This window comes from Gossypium hirsutum, chromosome A03 (assembly GCF_007990345.1).
Source record: "Gossypium hirsutum isolate 1008001.06 chromosome A03, Gossypium_hirsutum_v2.1, whole genome shotgun sequence".
In the NCBI taxonomy this organism is placed as follows: domain Eukaryota; kingdom Viridiplantae; phylum Streptophyta; class Magnoliopsida; order Malvales; family Malvaceae; genus Gossypium; species Gossypium hirsutum.
Window position 1 is genome coordinate 107,975,121 of NC_053426.1, and position 21,701 is coordinate 107,996,821.

At 34.3% G+C, this 21,701-nt stretch overlaps 3 protein-coding genes and 1 long non-coding RNA gene across 8 annotated transcripts; all 4 read right to left on the reverse strand.

The window, feature by feature from the left end:
- Positions 1 to 1,949: 1,949 nt before the first annotated feature.
- Positions 1,950 to 3,427, reverse strand: LOC107886868 (46 kDa FK506-binding nuclear protein). The gene is made up of 2 exons (XM_016810962.2): positions 2,639 to 3,427; positions 1,950 to 2,351 (listed from the first exon to the last, which is right to left on the reverse strand). Exons 1-2 carry the CDS (start codon positions 3,279 to 3,281, stop codon positions 2,344 to 2,346), a joined length of 651 nt encoding a protein of 216 aa, XP_016666451.1. The 5' UTR covers positions 3,282 to 3,427; the 3' UTR covers positions 1,950 to 2,343.
- A 251-nt stretch (positions 3,428 to 3,678) lies between these two features.
- On the reverse strand, positions 3,679 to 8,000 carry LOC107886867 (mitochondrial import receptor subunit TOM40-1). The gene is made up of 11 exons (XM_016810961.2): positions 7,687 to 8,000; positions 6,746 to 6,827; positions 6,517 to 6,616; positions 6,312 to 6,407; positions 6,157 to 6,207; positions 6,001 to 6,066; positions 5,471 to 5,572; positions 4,791 to 4,859; positions 4,629 to 4,712; positions 4,148 to 4,243; positions 3,679 to 3,969 (listed from the first exon to the last, which is right to left on the reverse strand). The coding sequence occupies exons 1-11, from the start codon at positions 7,817 to 7,819 to the stop codon at positions 3,916 to 3,918; spliced, it is 933 nt and encodes a 310-aa protein (XP_016666450.1). The 5' UTR covers positions 7,820 to 8,000; the 3' UTR covers positions 3,679 to 3,915.
- A 1,250-nt stretch (positions 8,001 to 9,250) lies between these two features.
- On the reverse strand, positions 9,251 to 18,246 carry LOC107886866 (helicase-like transcription factor CHR28). 5 transcript variants are annotated; one of them, XM_016810955.2, is made up of 12 exons: positions 18,009 to 18,244; positions 17,012 to 17,076; positions 16,701 to 16,889; positions 15,977 to 16,605; positions 15,092 to 15,163; positions 14,903 to 14,980; positions 13,864 to 14,794; positions 13,436 to 13,566; positions 11,900 to 12,136; positions 10,399 to 10,986; positions 9,987 to 10,196; positions 9,251 to 9,624 (listed from the first exon to the last, which is right to left on the reverse strand). In XM_016810955.2, the coding sequence occupies exons 2-12, from the start codon at positions 17,046 to 17,048 to the stop codon at positions 9,517 to 9,519; spliced, it is 3,210 nt and encodes a 1,069-aa protein (XP_016666444.1). In that variant the 5' UTR covers positions 17,049 to 17,076; positions 18,009 to 18,244; the 3' UTR covers positions 9,251 to 9,516. The 5 variants fall into 5 exon arrangements, with proteins under 5 accessions (XP_016666444.1, XP_040957382.1, XP_016666446.1 ...); XM_041101448.1 differs by having other exon boundaries at positions 16,707 to 16,889; positions 18,009 to 18,243; XM_016810957.2 differs by lacking the exon at positions 18,009 to 18,244 and having other exon boundaries at positions 16,701 to 16,906; positions 17,012 to 17,086.
- Positions 18,247 to 20,482: 2,236 nt separating this feature from the next.
- LOC121221057 (uncharacterized) lies at positions 20,483 to 21,286 on the reverse strand. Its single transcript, XR_005918346.1, has 2 exons — positions 21,046 to 21,286; positions 20,483 to 20,752 (listed from the first exon to the last, which is right to left on the reverse strand). It is a non-coding gene; the product is annotated as an uncharacterized lncRNA (long non-coding RNA).
- Positions 21,287 to 21,701: the final 415 nt, after the last annotated feature.

The following is a 21,701-nucleotide window of genomic DNA, read 5'->3' on the forward strand; positions in this document are numbered from 1 at the left end:
AAACATATATCGCATATTCAAAACTTTTAAAATAGGTTGTATTTAGCTTCTAACAAAAAATAAATTATAATGAGATATATGTATCAGGACTTATAGCATGATATGAATTAATGTTGATTCATGTAAAATATCATATCTTATATATATATATATATATATATAAAAATTATTCTCAAAAATATATAATTTAACTAAAGCATTTAATCATTAATTATGCTAAACCATTTAATAACTCATCGCATTAGTTCAAGATAAATATCTTTAACTTGAAACCAAAAAAAAATTAAAACTCGAAAGTCCCGAACACAAAAATAACCCTATTAGCACCTTCACTTGTTAGCATAGATTTATCAAGATTGACAGTGTACTTAAAATATATTTTTAAACTTAATTGTACCAATTAGAACAGAGAAGGAAAATATGAACTCTGATACATACAAGAATCAAATGACAGCAGCTTTTTTCCGTCACAAATTTGGTTTATCTCTCTCTTCTCTCACTCTTATCTTCATCTTCCCTAATTTTTCTACCTCTAAAATTATCCTACCACAAATGTAACTACAATCCGAATACAAAAGGATGTTGAACAAACTCACAAGCTTGTTACTAAAATAATTACAATTCTTTACATGTAGAGTCTTAATTTATATCCCTATATCACTCCGTTAAAATATGACGACATGACAGCATAACACAATGACTTAAAAAAATTAACTCTACATCCCTTCGACATGACATTATAACACAATAGCTCAAAAAAAATTAACCTTCAATTAATGTTCTAGTATCAATGTTTCAAGTTTGATTAAAATATATTATTAGTCCCATAGTTTGACAAGATTTTAAATTTAATAAAAATTTAAAATTAAATCATGTCATTAAGCATTTTCTATCAGAACTTCTCAACTCGAAATTTTGATGAACCTGTCCTCATATGACAACAAACAGTTGACAAAAAATAAATATATTAAATTGACAAATTTTAACCAAAATAAATGCCAATGACGATAATGAATAGACTAGAATTTTTAAATTGAAAAAAGTAAAAAGATTATTATTTTTTATACAAGGTCTAGAACTAGACATAATTCATTCTTAACACCTAACTTGAACCCACATCTCTTGTATTGGTAATAATACGGATGTCAATCGAGATTGAATTTTTAACTTTCAAAATACAGGAACCAAATCTCAAATTGTATACTTGTCCAGGGATTATCAGCACATTTTAACCTTCAAGATTTCACCAAACTTATTCAGTAAAGTGAAGAATTCATAACCGGTGAAGCATTTCTTGTTGACACCAAAATATTGGACATTTTTCCAAGCTAAAATGTTGAGGACTGTTTAGATTTCACTTTTGTGCACAACCAAAGTCAATGGCGAATTAATAAGCAATGAGTAAATCATTATCAATGTGACCCGCCCTGAACTTGAGCGTTTGCATAGCTGATATTAGCTTGTTACCTGTCCATCACAAAGCTTGAACAAACATGCATAAATTAAACCCAACCCTACCCATAAACATCTCTTATTTTAGACTAAAAATTGCTTTGCGCCAGTTTTCAGTCATCACAAGAGCAAATAGTTAAACAGGTATAACTTTTGATGGCACCGTATAAAAGGTGAAATAACCAGAGTTCATTCAGATTTGAGAGGAACCAAAGGACAAAACAATCAGATTCAACTCTTTTTTTTTTTTTTTTCCTTTTAAGTATATATAATTCTCAACATCACATATTAACAAATTATAATTCTCAAGAAACTTAATCAAACACCAAAAAGGGAAGATCAAACTTGACAGACATGAGCTTAAAATGCCAGAAGTTTAGCGTCATCCCCTGCTTCTTGAAAGCATAAACAACCGTCCTGTGAGCTCAAGAATGAACAAGAAGACAAGTAAAATCTGATGTAAGATATAAACAGACGCAAATTCGAGTCTATGGTAATGAATGTAAACAAATTCGATTCTCAACAACAGTGGGAGTTACAGAGCACATAACTGCAAATCATAAGTAAAATCATATTGTTTTATGCATATGAATGATCTTTCTACAAAACCTATCTGTAGGATCAATTACAACAAAAAAAGACTATCTACAGGCAGAAACAACAATAAAAACTCCGTAAAATACAGAAAGAAATTATAAAAACCTTGACGTATGACCATGCATGGTACCATTATATGAAGATTTATTGCTATAATCAGGTTGATAATGAACAACTCTGCTGAAAGTATTCACTGCATCCAATCTGAACATGAACATGTTCGATAAAAATAGGATTAAAAGTTTCAGGCTTGGCAATGGATTATTGCTGCAAGGCTGCTCTTTAAGGAGACCCTCATTTCCCTGGAAGAAATTAAAACAATTGGTCAAAACAAAAGCAGCAGCTGATCATTCATGTTTCTCGCTTTTCACGTTACCCAAATCTAATGTTTAATAAAAACCCTAAATTGAATTGGTTAAGTACACTGAAATAGAGATTGATTTTTTCATTCTCTACTAAAAACAACAAACCACTGAAGAAATACTGCCAAAATTAAAAGGAATATATATATTATGGCAAATTAAATTCAAAAGAAATGCAGTTCAATAACATCAAAAGTGTCTTTTTCTAAGGAAACTGAAATACGTACTAAGTTTTGATTCCTTTTTTTTATGTTTAGGATCATCATCATAGTCAGTATCTTTATCATCGGAATCAGAACCGATTAGGTCATCATCATCTTCATCAGAGGCAGGAGAAGGGTCAAGGCGAGCAGCATCCTTGGCCCATTGGACCACTCTTTCAACTTCATCTTCCTCATCATCTTCGCCGTCGGATTTTTCGAGACCGATACGAACTTCGTTAGTGGAAATACTAGTAGCAGCAGTAGGATTAGAAGAAGATGAAGACAAGGAAGCCTTGAGAGCAGCGAATCGTGCGGAGAGATCATCGCCCAACACAGCCTTCAGTTCCTCGTCGACATTGTCGGGAACGACAACCTTCGATTTTCGATCCTTTTTCTCTTCGTCTTCTTTTTGCTCCGGCTGTGGTTTCAGCGGCGATGGTGGTGGTGCCGATGATTGTTTCTTCTGTTGTGAATGGGAAGAGGAAGGTCGGGATCGGAGAGCCTGGAATCGACGGCGGAGATCAGGGTTGAGATAATCAGGTGCCACACGTGACATGTGACTGTCGACAGAGAGTTCTAAGAGCATCTCATCCTGCGCCGCTTGCAACAGCTGATCCACAGCATCGTTCTCCGTCGTTGCGGCGGAGCTCTTCTTTCTGCCGCTCATTTTATTCCCTTTCCGTAAATACTTTTCCCTCTTGGCCACTTCAGTCTTCCTTTATCCACTGACTCATGTTGGTTTCAGTGACAAAGTTGTAAATATCTCCCTGCTCCTCGTACTTGATAGTAATATCAATATTTGAAGTGATTTCCGTTTTATTTTAAATCGGTAAAAGCATCTGACCAGTCCCTCTACTTCAAAAAGCATGCAAAAACGGTCCCTCTCCTTAAAAAATTGACTGCTAGCGTTGCATAAATCAAAACCGTAATCAATTTTACCAATTTTTAAAATTGTAATTAAAAAATGTCTGGTATTTTCGTCTCTGATGCTCGTGCTTAATCAAAACAAAGACTTAATAGCATGCTTAATTCAACCAAAAAGACAAATTAGGAAGAAAATCCTATGAAATTATTAAACCTCTCAAATTGCATTTGATTTGAGAAATACATCTCTTAAAAGTGAAAATGGCAAGTGTTAAACCAACAACAACCATTAAAATTGCTTCATCAGCTCCAATAAAAGCATCACTTTCAAGTACAAATTCAATGTTTCAATCTTCAACCCAGATTCTAAAGGTGTGACCCAAGAAACTAAACTACTTCAAACTGCCCCTTTTTTTAAATGCGGAACAAAAAATGAATCACCCCACAGTCAATCCAAATCCAAATTTGTAGTCTTTCTTCCTATGATCTATCTGCAAAAGCATAACACCGGAGAAAAATAAATGTTAGGACTTTCATCAATCAAGGGAAAGAAATACAAACAATGTTGAAAATAAGGGACTGAGCAAAATATGAATAACAGTTAAAACAAGTTTCTCTTTTAGTGTGTATAATTGCTTGCAAGTCTCTTTCTTGAGAAAGTCATCTTACCTCTGCAGAGAGAATGAAATTTAGGCCCATATTTAATCGCTCTTCCAGATACGAGGTTGTGCATCCATTGGAATCGATCTTTCCCCTCAAACGACACTGACAATGTAACGAATTGATCAACCAGAATGATGGTTTAGATAGATCATTATATCAAGAAAAAAAAGAATTGCATTTCTTCTTTTGACGTTTTATGGAGTATTACATCATTTTAGCCGGTCATGGTTCTCCTGTTGCCTAGCTCTACACCATTTTAAGTCCGTTAACCCTTTTGAAATACATCCCCCCTTAAAATATCCCCTTTGAAATACATCCCCCCCCCCAAAAAAAAAAATATCATATAGTATGGAGGAAAGAATGATGGCTTTGTAAAGTCCTTTTTTCTGATACCCAGAAGGAAATATAGTTTACACAAAAAGCAATACAAATGCTAAATTCTAACTTCTATAGACGTGGAAACAAAATCTAGCAACCAAAAGTATACCTGTCTAAGGATGTAATCGTAGCCGACACTTGCTGTTACATCTCTTGACATGTAGTTATACATCAAATCTGTCGCGAGAGAAACCTTGATAGAAATGATGTGTAAGAATTATCAGGAAACAAATTGAAATACTTTTCGGAAAGGGGAGGGGGGGAGTCTTACCTTATCAGATACCTTCTGAACATAGCTCAAAGCAACAATTCCAGTATTTGCAACTTGCCCTGTAGCAACCTGGAGCCAGAGAATACTTTTGTTGGTACTTTGCATAGAGCAAACAGAGAATATTTCTAGCAGTAACATTTCATTTCTGTGCCTACGACCTCCTCCTGGCAGGGTAAGGTGGAAAAATATGAAGGGAGAAACGAATTAATAATTTTATGAACAAAACTCAGATTTGTAAGAAGCATTGCCATCATATACCCAGAGACTAGACGAACAGTAATTCTGAATCTGAATAGCTAAAAAGCTCATGAAGTGGAGCTTAAACCCTTAACTAGGATCTTTCATGTCTAAAAATTAACACGTGATATAACCAATTGGAGTCATCAAATTTTGACCTAGAAGTTTAATGTTCAAAACATTGTTCATTGTATTAACTAGTTTTGAGTAAGTTTTACCTTCATAATATGTGTTCTTGACTCCAACGACGTGGTTCATTCATAAGTCATTGAAATGAAAGAAAATCCTTATTCTCACAACTAGGTAACCCTAATCAGCATTTTGGTTAGGGAACTAAAATCTAAATTACACTCTCACTTTTGTAACATGTCTAGGAACATATTTAGAAGTAACAGAAAAGCACCCACTAACTATTGGACAAATATTGACAAGCCTTACATTACCATCTTATCTGTTTCATATCGGGCAGCATAACCAGTGCCTGACTTTCGGTGCTGACCAGCCCAAAATACTTCACCACCTAAGGATAAATGTTGTGTTATACTCTGCACAAATATGGTTTAGATTTTAGTAGACTAAAAATAACAAAAAGAATCATAATGGCAGAGGTAGTGGATTCAACAGAAAACTGACAATGAAAGCCATGCAATGCCTCTTCAAAACAGGAAACTAAATGCAAAATGCAGGTGGCCTTTGGTAAAGAAAATCTAGGTTGCTTCTATCATTATCTTTATTTTATTTTTTGAACGTAGTTGCTTCCATCATTATTAGAATAGTCTCTCAAGAGTATTTTCTACTGAGAGAAAACAAACTAGAGCACTGCAAAGAGAAATTACAAGTCCGCATTACTTTGCATCTAGGAATAGTAAAAGAACTTTTTCTAGGTGCAGATCATACAAAAAGCTGTCCATTATGCTAGGTTATGCTCTCGTAGCTCAATTCAAAATATACAATGTGGCTTCAGACGACTTACCTGGATGTAACTAGCTCCAAATAGCGCACCATTTCCCATTTGGAATTGAGACCTGAAGTCTTTACCCTATACAAGGAAGACAGAAATGTCAAAAAGATGACACACAAAGATGAAAGCCAACTAGCTAAGATATAATACAGCTTAAGAGTGACTGACCTTGTAATCAAATTTGAACATGCCATGTGACATATGAGGCTCATTTGAGAGCTGGAACAGGAAACAACAAAGTCACCAACTAGCTCACACAAAACACAGTCTGCATTTAAACAAAAAAGGCAAAAGACTAAATAATAAATGAACACATGATTTACCTGAGCATTAGCCTTCACAGTAAAATTGTCAGTCAAATCCCATTTCAGTCTTGCATTGAGTCTACCATCAGTCAGCACCCTCCCAATAAGCATCAACTGGAAGACCATAATCGATCCCACTTTTAAGTTTATTTAGTAGGATAACAATTTTAGGAGGACAAGCGAGTGAACTGGAAGAGTAAAGATAATGAGAGAAGCCACCTACATTCGGGTCAATGAAGTTGGTACCAAATTCATAGTGGGCAGTAGGAATTTTAATGGTTTCAGCAGATTGAGAAGGGATTTCTGTTGGGCCCATAAACACACTGAGAGATGATCGGGAATGAATAGATACCAGTATTAATTAATTAATATAGGAAAGAAAAGATAAAAGAAAGCATTAGTAATAATAATAACAGTGAAATATTTTGAAGAGTCAAACATGACGAAGCTACCTGTGACTGAGTGAGAATTTCTGATTTAGTCCTTTGGTGAAATCAAATCGCAATCCTTCAAAAGTTTCTGGCTTCAGAGACACTGTCAAACATTTTCAAGCAATAAATTTAACTTTTAATAAAAAAGAACAGACCCTAACCACCATTTGAGCACATTAATCTTTTTCCGACATAACCCTGCTAAAGATGCATCATAACACCCTATAATCCCAATATGCATCAAAAGAAACAATTTAACAGAACACCTGACAGTCAACAGACACAAGGAACATGTAGGTAATGAAGAAAATATGCCACCAAAGAAAGATATTAAACATGAAATCGAACACACATTTCAAAGAACTCAAGGAAAAGATTCACAAAAAAAGAACCCTTATTGTCAAACATAATAAACCATTGGCACCAAACTACTATAATGCCACCAAGGGAATCGGTTGCGTTATTAGTAGTATACTTGTTCATTTTATGAAACCCAAAGAAACTACTGCCCACTGCCCTAATTCTAAGAAGCAATTGATTTTGTAAAGAAGCTGCAATTAAGATTAATCAAAAATCAAAACCCATCAACCTACTCAGAAAAAAAGAGAGAGATTCACGTTTCGACTTCGACAAGTCATCAAAATTATCAAAAAAGAAGGGGAAAACCCCCATATTTTCACTAATCAAAGCAGACCAGGGTTCTAAGAAAGGGACTTAACAACCAGACCGGCCAAAAGCTAAATCAGTAGCCCCTCTATTCCAGTGACTTCACCATCCATAGTCAAAACGTTAAACCATAAAATTCCACATTCACCAATAAAGATCAAGAAATGACCAACTAAGGTTTTCTCTTTATTAAAAAAAAGGGCATCCATGATCTCAAGATACAGTTAAGAAATCAATAAAGAAAAGAATAGAAAGAAAAACCCATATAGAAAATGAAGTGAGAAGAGAAGAGTAACTGAGAGCTTCGCGGTGGAGCTCTTCATAAGGAATAGGGCAAGGGAGATTCGTGTAATCAGTTTTCTCATCAGCTTTGGAATGAGCCGGCTTGGAAGCATCGGGTGAGGCACCAGGAGGTACAAGCCCCGCCATCGTCTTCTCTTGTTTCTCGGAGGAGGAATTTGCCGCAAAATCTCAGGGTAATGGTGAGGTACAAATGGGAAGGGGCTGAAAGAAAGGAGGACTATGCAGCAGTCAAGCAACGCTTATTATGGGTTTTAGCCAGGGTTTTATTTTACGATTTCCCTACTCAAGGGTGAATATTAGATTCACAAAAATAAATAAAAAATTAAAACATATGAAAATTTAATTATTTATTTAATTTAATTACATAATAAATTAATAACTAAAATTTCAAAATTTTAATTATATTTTCATATTTCAGGAAAAAGAACTTTAATGTCTATTTTAAAGTAGCAGGAGTTGGAAATTGTTTCCCATCAAATATTAGGGACGTATGAGTTTGTATTGATGATCAATGTTTAACACAGCAACGATAAGGTGAATGAAAGCATGGTGCTTTTACAACAATATGTAAACACCAACTCCTTGATTGGCGTATTTATAATGAGACTTAGATTTCGAATCTGAATACTCAAGACTCAAAATGTATTTGTCAACCATACTAAAACTTCATTGACATTAACGTAATTGTTCAAGCTTGATGCCTACTTGTAATTTAATTATTATTCGTTCATTTTGATATTTGTGAGCTTTAAACCTTTTGAGTTGTTTGATTTTTATCTGAATAGTAAATTAGTTACTTAGGTTTAATTGGGAATAGAAGTGCAAATACAAAAACACTGATGAGTGGATAGTGCTTTGAAATTGAAGTAATTTTATCTATTCAAAATAAGTCCTTTACTTGTGAATGTGATGGTATCAACTAAATCTCCAAATGGGTGATAAATTATGTTATTCTTTCATTGACACCAGGTAACAATAAAACAAAATTCATTAAAATTTGTTTTTTCGTTAAACAACTATCGTTCAAAGCTGTTTGGTCAGAATAACCTCTACCAGGAACAAGTTCAAAACAGGTTTTTCTAGAAAAGCCCGTTCGAAACAACCTTGGACGATAACAATACTTATAGAACAAGATAATTACGAAAGGTGTCATCTCCAACAAGTATTCCATGGAAGATGCTTCACCTGATATTTCTTCACCAAAGCAAAGTGGAGATAACCCCGGAATACAACAGGATTCTTGGATTATTTCACTCCTGGAATGTTCTAAAAGACTTGGCTCGATGGATCAAGTATAGTAATTAAAAGATCTCCTCTTAACTTCTTTTTTTCTAACTGGTATTATCCTTTAATTGACAAAATTGTCATAATGGTGGAAAATGTACCTTGATTGAGGCCATACTGAAGCTTTCTTTGCTTTCCATGGTCAGACCTTCAACCCAAGCCTTGTCGCATGCTTACCCTCCAATGGAACTAATAGGTACATTATCCTTTCTTCAGTGATGAAAGTAGGGATTTTGAAGCTGAAACAAAGAAACCTTAAAAACAAACATGCAGTAATCCGGAAATAACACGATGTATTACATTACAAACAAAAAGGGTTAACTATGATAACTAAAAAGGTTCGATATGCATTACAAAATAATTAAAATATTTACAAGATGCCCTTGCCATCCTATGTCTGCACTTGATGGGAACAAAAAATTGCCTCTAGACTTCAAAATTGAGAGTCACCATCTTAATTTACAAAAATCTCACTCTTTTTGATGGAAACTACAAGGAGGAACATAAAATGCCAGGAGAATGCAACAAAATGGAGATGGCTAATCACCCATAAATAGATATCTGAGATCTTCCACAGTTAATCGAGTTGCGGAGCTCCCACTTTGATCTTCACCAAAAGCAGAAGCAACCATTTTTCTTTTCTCCTCCTACATTAAGGCAAATGAAGAAATAAATATCTCACAATGAAAATATTCATCAGTCTGCCAAGAATGCAAATTCTTCGTTTTCAAAGTCTATAAAAAACATTTGCTGCTGCTGCAAACTCAATGTTGCAGGCCATTTTCTTAACTATCAAAGTGGCACATTTAGTTATGGAAATCCTATTTGAAATTGAACACTTCTGGCCTTTAATGGTACAGGAAATGTAATTGATTTCACTGTTGATTCATCAATATACAAGAACCAGAATAAAGAAGACCTAAATATTCCAATTAGCTTACATAAATGACATCAGCATCTTTACTTGAAGAAAATCTGAGTCATAGCACAATCTATAGAAAGAACGTACCTGAAGAGATAATATTCTATCTTCAACTGTATCTTTAATGGTGATCCGAGTTACATTAACAGGACGAGTCTGTCCAATTCTATGTGCTCGATCAATAGCCTGGTCTTCAGTAGTTGGATTCCACCAAAGGTCCAAAAGGATAACATGACATGCAGCAACCATATTCAAACCAAGGTTTCCAGCTTTTAACGACATGAGCATCACAGTAACCTGCAAGAAATCAATGACTGCAAGAAGTCAGAAGAAACAGAATCACATCATGTTCAACATTATTGATTCAGTAAGCTAAAACATTAAAACGTTTACAGAATATATGCAAAATACAAACTCAAGTCCACAGAATAATAACCAACTTGCCCATTAAGAAATATTGGCATTAGGAAATTACTTAAATTCACATGGTAGAACAAACCTCAGGGTCATTATTGAAATCTTTGACATTCCTGTCTCGCGCTGCTAAAGACATTGTCCCATCAAGCCTCCTATAGTTTATACTATGAGTACGTAGTGAGTGCTCCACTAAGTCTAACATTCTAGTCCACTGTGAGAAAACAATTGCTTTCATCGGTCGGTCAGCTAGTGAGTTGGAATAAACTGTTGTGCGCTTTACAACTCCAATGCCTGAATGGTCAGTTTCTGTATATGTCTGCTCAGAGGACAAAGAAGTTTCACTGCATCCAATAGCACTCTGCGATTCCAGACTTGAATTCTTTAATAAACATTTTGACTTAAGAATTTCAATGACAGTCTTGATTTTTGATGAACTGTACTCATCCTGTAAAATCACTGAATTTTCAAACTGAGGATGCACAAGACTACCATTATGACCATCCGCAATACAGATCCTAAGAGTACTTCTAGAGAAAACTATATCAGCGCCAAGTTGTTCTTTACATCCACGTGCAGGGCATGTATTATCATCACCAGTCAGATGTTCCGACACGCACTGGTAGCAGAAAACATGACAACACATGGTAACAACGGGGTCATCAGGTGGATCCTGTAAAAAGCATTACGCATTAGAATAATATGACAGATGATTCCGAAATAATAAAGCTTTTCAGCTCACTAGCCCTAAACTAAGAGAGTTGGAATTGAAAAATATTTCACATATACCAAAGTGGATTAAAGGTAACAACAGGTAATTATTGAGTAGAGGAAAACACACACACATACACACTTCAAGAAAGCCACATCCCTCACTCCAATAATTTGTTACTCTTCCCAGTAGTGCTGAGTTCAATTCTGTTCGGCTTTTTGGATTTTTTAAACTTTCATTAACAATTCGGTTCGGTTCTGTTCTCGGTTTTACCATTTTAATTTTGAGTTTTTTTTTTTTTAACTTTATTTTAACAAAAAGAGCTTGAATAAGGCTTTTGGACATTATCTGATAAAGTTTCCAAATCTTTTTCATAAATGTTTCTAAAAAAAAAATTAGTTTTTCAAGCAAATAAAAAATAATCAACAACTATTATATAGTATTTTTTAGAAAATATTTTTTTATAGTAATTTTAAGTTATTTTCACTATTTTGAATATAAAATATTTATTTTTACATCATAAAATATTAAAATTTGTAATAAATTAAATTAAAGATAAAATTCAGTTTGGTACGTGTAACCACGGTTTTTTAACTTGTGAACCAAAACCGTCCAAAACACCACAGATCAGGTCAGTTTTTGGTTTCTCAGTTTTTTGTTGCTCAGCCCTACTTCCTAGATTGAACATATTAAATGTAAATTGCCTCAGCTTTGGTCTTAAATTGTTAAAAACTACCATGACAAGAAACTTGCTTATATTCCTCGGACATACCATCATATAAAATTACAAATAAGTCATCGCTGTAGTAACAACATTCAGATAATGCGCAATAGAGCCATCTATATGTAAAATGCTAGGTTAAGAAAAACTCACTTTGCATACAAGACATATGGCAGAAGCTTCCAAGCAGTTCACTAGATTAATCAGCATTTCTCTAGGAAGTGACTTTGCCATTTCCACAGAAACTTGTCCAACAGAGTCAGACTTTCGAATGGAGTCAGAGTCAAATCCTTGGACAAGGAGTGGGTGGTCACAAGCCTGACGAAGGCGCAAAAGCATCAAAAGAATATTTGCATAATTTTGGTTCACCGTGCCAGCAGCTGCATATGCCTGTAGCAATTACATAGTAAAAGATGTAACTATCACAAGATAGAGAATATCAGAACGCATGATTTAATCTCCAGATAAGCCAAAAGTTTAGGTTACTCCATTTTTACAGCATCATGTCAGACTAACGTGCATGAAATATGACCAAGGTATTGTACATGATAGTTCGCAAGACACCAACAGAAATGAACTGCTTGTAAATGACAGCACGAAGCGATTTTCACTAACAAACAGGAATTGAATCTTCAAATTGGGAAAAAAATAAACCTTATTATTGAGTAATTACATTCATACAAGCTTAACAACCATTATGATTTTGTACAACAAAAATTGGACCAGATTATTAATATTAAGTTAGTGGGACTAAATTGCACTATAAGGCTTAAAAAGAAGTATAAACAAGTTACTTTCAATTTTTACCTGGCACTAATAGTAGGTGACTGTTAAAATTAGTAAGATTGAGCAGTGTACCTTGGCTGCCAACTTACTGCAAGATTCCATGTTTGCCTAAAGTCTAAATATATCAAAAGGATCTAGATAGTAAGGAAGAAGACGCATGTGATTCTGCCTACTTTAATCACTAATGCAATGAAATTAGATACAAACTACCAATTCAATATCTCTCCTGCATTACAATCACATAAACACAGACAAGTTATAATATTATGGGAGAATAAGTTCTTATTCATCTTACAGCCTGCAGCCGAATGGAGAAAAATTACAGCACTCACCCACAAGATTAGTTGTCTTAAGTTCAACAAAGTGCACAAAAAAACCCCATTCATTATATTGGTTTAGGAAATAATTTCAAATGATTATTCAAGAAAAGGGCATAGGAAATTTATCATATCCCTGCACAGCTCATGGTTTCATCACCTGCATCATCCCATGTCTTAATCATGTAACAAGTTTTTGCTATATGATAAGACTACAAACTTTTAATTGCATTGCAACATTATTGAAACCTCCCTATACCTAGAAGTAACCAAAAAAAGAAGAATCCTTTCTGGAAGGTGGAGATACCTTGTTGAAGCAGAAAACTTTACCAGAATCATTTCCCAAACTACATGATTTTGACTAGAAAAGAAACATAATGATTTTTGGCATACAAAATACTGATTCAAATTTCACATTTCAAATATGCACCCACATGGATTATAAAAAGCTTGATATGACGAACACAAAAAAGAGCATGCTGCTTGTTGCAAATTAAAACAGGACAATTCCAATTGAAAGTACACCAGTCACGCATGTTTCAAAAACCAACTTGAAAAGGGAATACAGAAGAAGGATGAACGGCACCTTAAATTGAGAACGTGAATCAGCTTCCAGCTGGGTATAGAAATCCCGCTCCTCAGCTGTAAAGTCCACTTTCAACATGAGAACTGACTTTGGCGGCAACTTAATTATCGGCTCCCCATCAATCAAGGTTGCTAGATAGAAGCTAATCAAATCAGCCAAAACAGCAATAGAGATTCAAAGCTTAAATTCAAGCAAAGCACATCTATGTTAGATAATACAGTTATAGTTACTGATAGTTGTCATACACAAAAGAATTCCACTTCTGCATAACAAGGATGAATCTACAAAATGGAGGTCGGGGGTTAGTGGCCTAAATGCCACATGCCGAGAGAATATATGGAGTACTTTTATAGTTTATAGGGCCAACGTATGAACTTTCTCCTAATACACCAAAATCCCACCTAAATTTGTTAAGAGAAGGAAATAACCTTTTGTGCGTCGCAGCATTACTACCTTCAGAATAGCTTGCAGCTTCTTGTAACCTTTTACATAGTCTTTAGCTATAGAACCTTTTATCCCATGGCAAAATGCTGTATATACTGAATATGGTTCATATTTCAGGAACCTGAAATAGCTGTATAAATCATCGATAGCATTTTGTATAGGTGTTCCAGATAAGCACCACCTACGCTTGGCTCGAAGAGAGCAGCAGGCTCTAGCAACTTGTGTTCGATGATTTTTTATTGTTTGGGCTTCATCCAGTATCACCCTAAACCAAGCTGGTTTAGCAAGCGCACCAGCGCTAGGATCAATAGTGGAGCTGTCAATTCCTTTCTTACCCTTTTTCATCTTCATACCAACATGAGATGCTCTCTTCCTCTTCTTGTTAATTGAAAATTCAGAAGATAATCCATATCTCTCCCCAATTTTTTCATCAATCTCATCATCATCAACAATAGGTTGTTTAGGAACTTCATTGGTTATAATTGAATATGTAGTGAGAACCACATCATACTTGGCAAATTCAGAAGGATCCTTAGTTCTGCTACCCCCATGATAGATGAGGACAGAAAGTTTAGATTCCTCCGGAACTTTATCTTCCAGCTCCCTGGCCCACTGTCGAAGAATACTCGCTGGACACACAACCAATGTCCCTGCCGACAGCCTCCGTTTGCTGACTGCCCTGGCAGAAGTACTCACTTCCGGAACTGACTTGGAATCATCAGATTCTCCCTTCAGCTTCACTTCTTCCAACTCATCAGTATCATTATTATTATCGTTATAATTATCATTATCATTGTCATCATCCAAATTCAGTGCCACAGTTTTGTGATTTTCTGGATCTTCTGATTTTGACTTGGACTCTAAATACTTTTGCATTTGTATAAGAGCAATCATCGAGATTGTTTTACCAAGGCCCTGCAAGATCAAGCCATAATCAGTCTCCGCAGAAAACGTATGCAGCAAAATATGCATGAAGGCACATTGATCAGCTTTTAGGTTGACATGGGATTTTAAACAATAAACCTGGTCATCAGCTAATATTCCACCCATACAATACACACTTTTTGTTTCTCTCTGAAGCATCCAATCTAATGCAATCTTCTGCAAAATTCAATGATTAAATAACACATGTAAGATGCCCAAAAACAATAATCATAACCCATGTAACCAACATAAGACAAAGAAACATCAATTACATGTAAAAAATATGACCTGATGTCTGAGAAGAGGAACAGACAAAAGACCGTCAGGAAAGGTAGCTTCAACTTTTGGTTGGTTGAGGTCCTGCAAGAAACATAAGTCCATTTAATCTTTCTACATACAATAGAACTAGATTTTAGCAACTAACGAAATAAAGAAGACAATAAAATATTATTGCATGTGCACAGATCACATGAAGAAAGGCACAAAAGCTAAAAGGCAAGAAAAGAAATCATGTACAAACTCATTCTTCATAATTTTAGGATAAAAGTTCATTAAGTTCACAATTGCGATATAGTTGCAGTGCACAGAACTTTAGCCTGCATTTTCACATATGGACTTCCAATGTTTACATGATAGTATATGCGTTAGCTTTCAATATCATCCAGAAAAGATAATTAACATATTAAAGAGAACGAAGTTATGCTTATGATGTAAAACTCAGAAGTCCAGGAAGTTTGTCTTAATTAACCAAAGGCTTTGTAATTTACAAAAAAAAAAAAAACATAATGAGAACTCCTTTTTATCAAAATAATATCACCCCAGCCCAATATGTAAGATGCAAGAATTCACAGACTTAAGAGTGATATAACAAATTTCCATAACGTGCAGTGGATCATCAAATGTCTGATCATGGCAGGAAAAAGGAAACTCTCAGATTCAACAAGAAATACCTCCAGTGGTGCTTGGTAAACCATTCTCTCATCATTTACAAAAAAAAAAAAAAACATAATGAGAACTCCTTTTTATCAAAATAATATCACCCCAGCCCAATATGTAAGATGCAAGAATTCACAGACTTAAGAGTGATATAAGAAATTTCCATAACGTGCAGTGGATCATCAAATGTCTGATCATGGCAGGAAAAAGGAAGCTCTCAGATTCAACAAGAAATACCTCCAGTGCTGCTTGGTAAACCATTCTCTCATCATTTACAGAAAATCTTTCTTCACTTACTCCAGCACGATATGCATGGCCATCAGGACCAGCAATCTGTGTATGATTAACAGACTTTCCATGCATCAAAGTTGGAGGAAGGATCCTACTAGTGTTTCCGTACATCATAATTTCATTACTATCACCCCTGCTGTAATGTTCTCCAATATATCCCTGGCAATTGGAAAAACTAGGACCAGCCAATAGGTTAGAGCTTCCGTGAGAATCACGAATCAGATTGCTGCTCACATTATCAATTAAAATATAGGGTTTGCTACTTGGTCCAGATAATTGAAGAGAAGGAGGAAGAGTCCTCTTTAAAGCTTGCTGAGATGTCAGTTTCTCAAAATCAGTACCAAAACCATTAGCAATTCGAGAATTAACAGTCCAAGGCTGACCAATATTCCCATTCCCAGTAAAATATTCAGGATCATCATCTAGGGCAATAACTACAGTTGAGGCTTTAACATTGTCATTGGGCTCATGTCTCGGAATTTTTATCAGCGCATGGTTATTTACATTTGAAGGGTTTAAATTAGAAATTTGTGTTTGACTGGGAGAAGGAATCGTTTGAGACAGCCTAGCATGACCTGCAAGTTTAAATATAGTTATATGGATCACTGTGAATAAAACATTGAACTTTGAAGCATCAACAATATGGTAAGTTGGCAAACCAATGTCTAACCAGTACCCCTTGAATTTGTGCCATGTTTAACTGCCCATTCAGGAAGAGGCCTTAAAGATGAGGTAATTTTGTCTTCATCATCTTCTATCTCCAACTCACTATCAGAGGAACTGATGTCTATCGGATTTGTAGAAGCCATTAGAGTAAAGGAGCTAATTATTCTCCTCAGCCAAAGGAGAAAGCAGATTCCTGAAAGGAAACCCAACCTGTGGGAAGATACATTAGTGCAGTGTGGTGGCCTACAGAACACTAGCATCTACAAACCCCAACGAAACAAAACAAATAAATAAGTACACAATATTTCCACTGACCAGGATTGAGCATCTTGAAGTTAAGCTGCAAATCCATCCATTTAAGAAAGTGCAACTCCTACAAACTGAAACGATGAAATCACGAAGATGATCCGCATAGTCAAACATCTGATAATCACTTCCTTACAAACAGCATTACGTAAATAAGTGCAACAGCTTTAAATAATAATAATAATAACAAAACATCAGAATCATGACTTGATACAAACCAGAAGTTCTATAAAAAAATTAATTGTCATTTGTTAATAAAGTACAAAAATCAACAAATTAAGACTCTTAAGTTATGATTTTACCCAAGCAAACAAATTACACTTTACCATTCATCTTAAAATGCTACCTATGAAATTAGGCATTTCGGTTATTGCAATCACAAACAACAAGCAGTTGGAGGAGCAGCAAGGAAGTAAATTCACTTCTATACAAAGAAGTACACCTATATGCCAATGGCACGATAAAGAACCTTAATTCTATATGAAAAGGGGTTCCCTCTTTCTCCTAAAAGGAAATGCGTTCATCATTTCCTTATAAAAGCAGCACCCAATCACCTTGAACTATTACTACTATTACAGTGCTCCCTATAGTTTCTAAATCATTTCCAGATTCATTCACAAGATCCCCTCTTCTAAAAACAGGTATTCCTTGTTTGATTCTTTGAGTGAGTCAAATGCTTTAAATCAATCAAAAACTAATCACCCATAATTACTACCACAAACTAAGCACCCCCATCAAAGATTCTTCAATTTTCTTTTTCTCAAAACTACACAGCCCCATTGCTCCCTCCCCTGCCTCCACCAAGCAAACAACATCCCAAACAACTAAATCCCCAAAGAAAAAATAACTAAACAAATAAGAAATTCCACTTCGTTACAAGTTCAAATTTTCAAACTTCATAAAACATACATTCACAAAAAAAAATAAACAATTCAGACCCAAAAAAAGGTCAATTGAGGGAGAAAATTCGAATTTAATCAAATCAATTAAATAAAAAAAACCCTACCTTAGGTTAGGATTCTTCATTGTACGAAGTTAAAGTTGTTTTTTTTTTTTTTGAACTGCCTACGTTTAAGCAGATAGAACCTCCCTCTCAAAGACCAGTTTAAAGCGCAGTAAGGTAAAATCTGATAATAAAAAATAGGAAACAAATAGGAAAAAAAAAAAAGAAAGAGAGCGAAGCAAAGAGGCAGCGTTTCGGACAAGGAAAGGAAGAAAACGGGGTTAATGAGTATGCGACGTTGACAGAGCATCAAATTTTATGATTCTGGTAATTTTTTTCTTAAGTGAATATTTAATGCGTAATTAATGTTTAAACATTTACCCTAGTTTGCTAATTACAAGGATAATTTGGGTGAACTTTTTAAGATTTAATGCTGTTTGGTGTTTCAACGTTGATTTGGTTTCTGATTTTCCTTTCATTTTGATATCTGAGTCCTTTTTTTTTCAATTAAATATACAGTTAAGCACCCAAATTAAATATTTATTGGATCACATTATACCATGTAATTTGACTATTAAATTAAATATTAAATATTAAAATTAAATACTAAACTGAAATAAAAAAAAATTTAGATACCAATTTAAAAATTAAAGCCAAATATAGATAGCAAATGATATATTAGCCCTTTTTACTTACTAGTACCAATTTTTTCTTCTTTTTCTACTATAATAAATACAACACTATTAAAATATAAATACAAATATAAATATGAGACCTACGCATATAATTACGAATAAAAAGTAATTAAAATAATAAAATATATAAGGTTTAATTTTTTTATTTTTAATTTTATAAATTTAATAATTTACTTATTAATATATAAATTTCAACATTTTATTAAATTTAAATATTTATTATTAATTGAATTTTAATTTAATTAACGTTTAACTTAAATATTCTTTCTGAACTGAATAAATCATTGTTTGTTATTCAGTTAATCCATGTGTATATAAATGAGAGGGAAAAGTATTCAAATATTATTGAAGTATAAAAAACATCCACTTACCCTTTAAATTTTGATAAAAAAATACAATAACCTTTCTAAAGTTTATCTATTAAATAAACTTTAAATAATAGGACAATTCTACAATTAATAAATTATTTTTTTTATATTTCATCTTTATATTTAATAATTTTCAATTAAAAATTAAAATTTTAATTAGCTGTAAATTTATTTTAATAATTATTAAATTAAGAATTGCATTATATTTTAATATAACTATATGGTAAAAAATTCAATTAATATATGTAAGTTTCTTTTAAAATTACAAATACTGTCGGTCTGTCATTCGAAGTCTTTGCTGTCTATGATGGGGTTGCAAGTCTGGTATTTTCTCCTCTTTTAGAAGCTAGGATTGGAAGGCCTTTCCTAACTTGTAGAAATTCCATTATGTTTTCAAGTTATCCTTTGTATTGAGTGAAGTGACTACTCGCCTATGCTTTCTTTGTGGGTGCATCCCTTGCCGAATTCCCCTAGTCTCGATCTTTTTCTCCTTTTAGTGTGTGCGTGTATTACTTGTACAGCTTTTATGTATTCGGTTTAACGATAAAATGTAGCATACTTTACGTACAATCACAAATATAGATACAAGAGGCATATGTATTGTTCACAATTCATGCAAATATATATATCATAGATAATAGATTCTAACATAAATTCATGTTACAAAGTACTTAATTGGATTAAATAAAACACTAAAAGTATTTTAGAAATCATTCAGGGACTAAACTGATCAAATCATAAAATTTATTGGTAAAATTATAAAATTTGAGAAACAGAGGACACATGGCCGTGTGATTAGCCATGTGGGATGCTATGAATAGTGTGGAAGGGTTATACAGTTGTGTGGCTAGGCCGTGTAATAGACTGTGGTCATGTGGTAATTGCAAAATTAAGCTACAGGGGAGACAACCATGTAGCAGGTCGTGTGCTATGTGAGATTCGAACTATCCTAGGGTTTCAGAGGCACATGGCCATGTGAGGGGTCGTGTGGTCTACACTTGTGGTGAACAAACCCTGTGGCTAAGGGTGTTCAATCGATTAACTGACACGAAATAACATTAGTCGAATTAACCGACCTTTCAAAACTTTTAACCGTTAACCGAATCGAATTTTTTTCAAAAAAATTAACCGAACCGAAAATTTTTCGATTAATTCAGTCGGTTAACCGAAAATTATATGTTTTTTAATTTTTGGTTAAAATAAGTATAAAATTAACCGAATTACCCGAATTAACCGAATTATTTGTATAAAATTATATGTTTTTTATTTTTATTTTTAGTTTTAGATTTTTATTTTTATTTTTATTTATTAAATTATTTGTAATTTTTATGATTGGGTTGGATACTTGGGTTACTATATATTAGATTAGGTATTTGGGTTTATGTTGGATTGGGTTTGAGTGAATAGTGGGCCATTTATATTGTAAATAGGCCAATTTGCCCGGGCCCGAAGAAGAACCCAAAATACAAAATAATAAACAAAAAAATATTAACAGTCCATTAAATGTCCTGGCCCAATTACATGACCCAAGACCCAAATAACAAGCCCATTTACAGATAAACCCAGACCCAAAGTTATATAGGCCCAAAAGGCCCGAAACATTTCAGGAATAGAAAACCTAGGGTTTTGTTCCCCTTTGCGCCGCAGCCACGTTCAGTCTCCATGCGCCTTCAGCACCGTACGACCACCACGCGCCCCTCCGTACGCCTCACGCCAAGCGCTAGCACAGCCCTGTACTCCGTACCTGCGAAAGAAAACAAACGAAAACAGCAACAGAGTAGTAGCCAATACGAAAGCAAAGAAAGAAAAATTGTATTTTTTATTTTATTTTGATTTTGGCTATAAAGCCTTGTGGATTTCGACTGTAAAGGGCTCTTTTTTTTTACGCGCATACTACACAAATTCAATACAAAGAACCAGCAAAAAATCAAAAGGTGATTTGAATAGTTTTCGTCTTCAATATTTTTTCTTTGCATGTACCTTGTTTTCTTTTAGAACATTTTTGAAAAAAAAAAGAAAGAGAAACGAGAAATTTACCTTTGTGGATGCATCGATGAGATCTCGTCTTCTCCGTCAAAGTCGGGGTTAGAGATGCGAGTGGAAATGGCTTTTAAGTGTCGATTTTGATGGAAACAAAGAAGGCTTCTACGTCACTCACCAATTTTAAGGGTGAATTGATGATTAAATGGCCCTAGGGGATAAAGGTTGCTGCGCCGAAACCCTAACAATTGGGTATTGGGTCTGCAGCTTGGAAAAATGGCAAAATGCCATTCATTTTCTTTAAATTTTAAGCATACAACGAAACGACGCCGTTTCAAGGGGAAGGGTCATGCGTCAACCCGCTCCGGGACGTGGACCCGCACTTTTGTGTTTCGAATGGGATATTTACACGCCAAGTCCTCCTTTTTCGCATGCGCAGTCAATTGCGTCTAGTTTGTTTTGTTTCTTTTTTTTTTAATTTAGACTTGTAATTTGCGCATGGTTGCAAATAGATCTGCGCCTAAGCGCTGCGTTTTGGGGCCTGGATTATTTTCAAATTTGGTCCCTGCGCATTCGTACATGTTGTGCATTAGTCCTTCTTTTTTATTTTAACAGTTTATTTTATTTAAACTACCCTCTTTATTTTAATTTGATTTCAATTTGGTTTCTTTTTAGATTCATTTCATGTATTTTTATTCGTGTTTATTTATTTG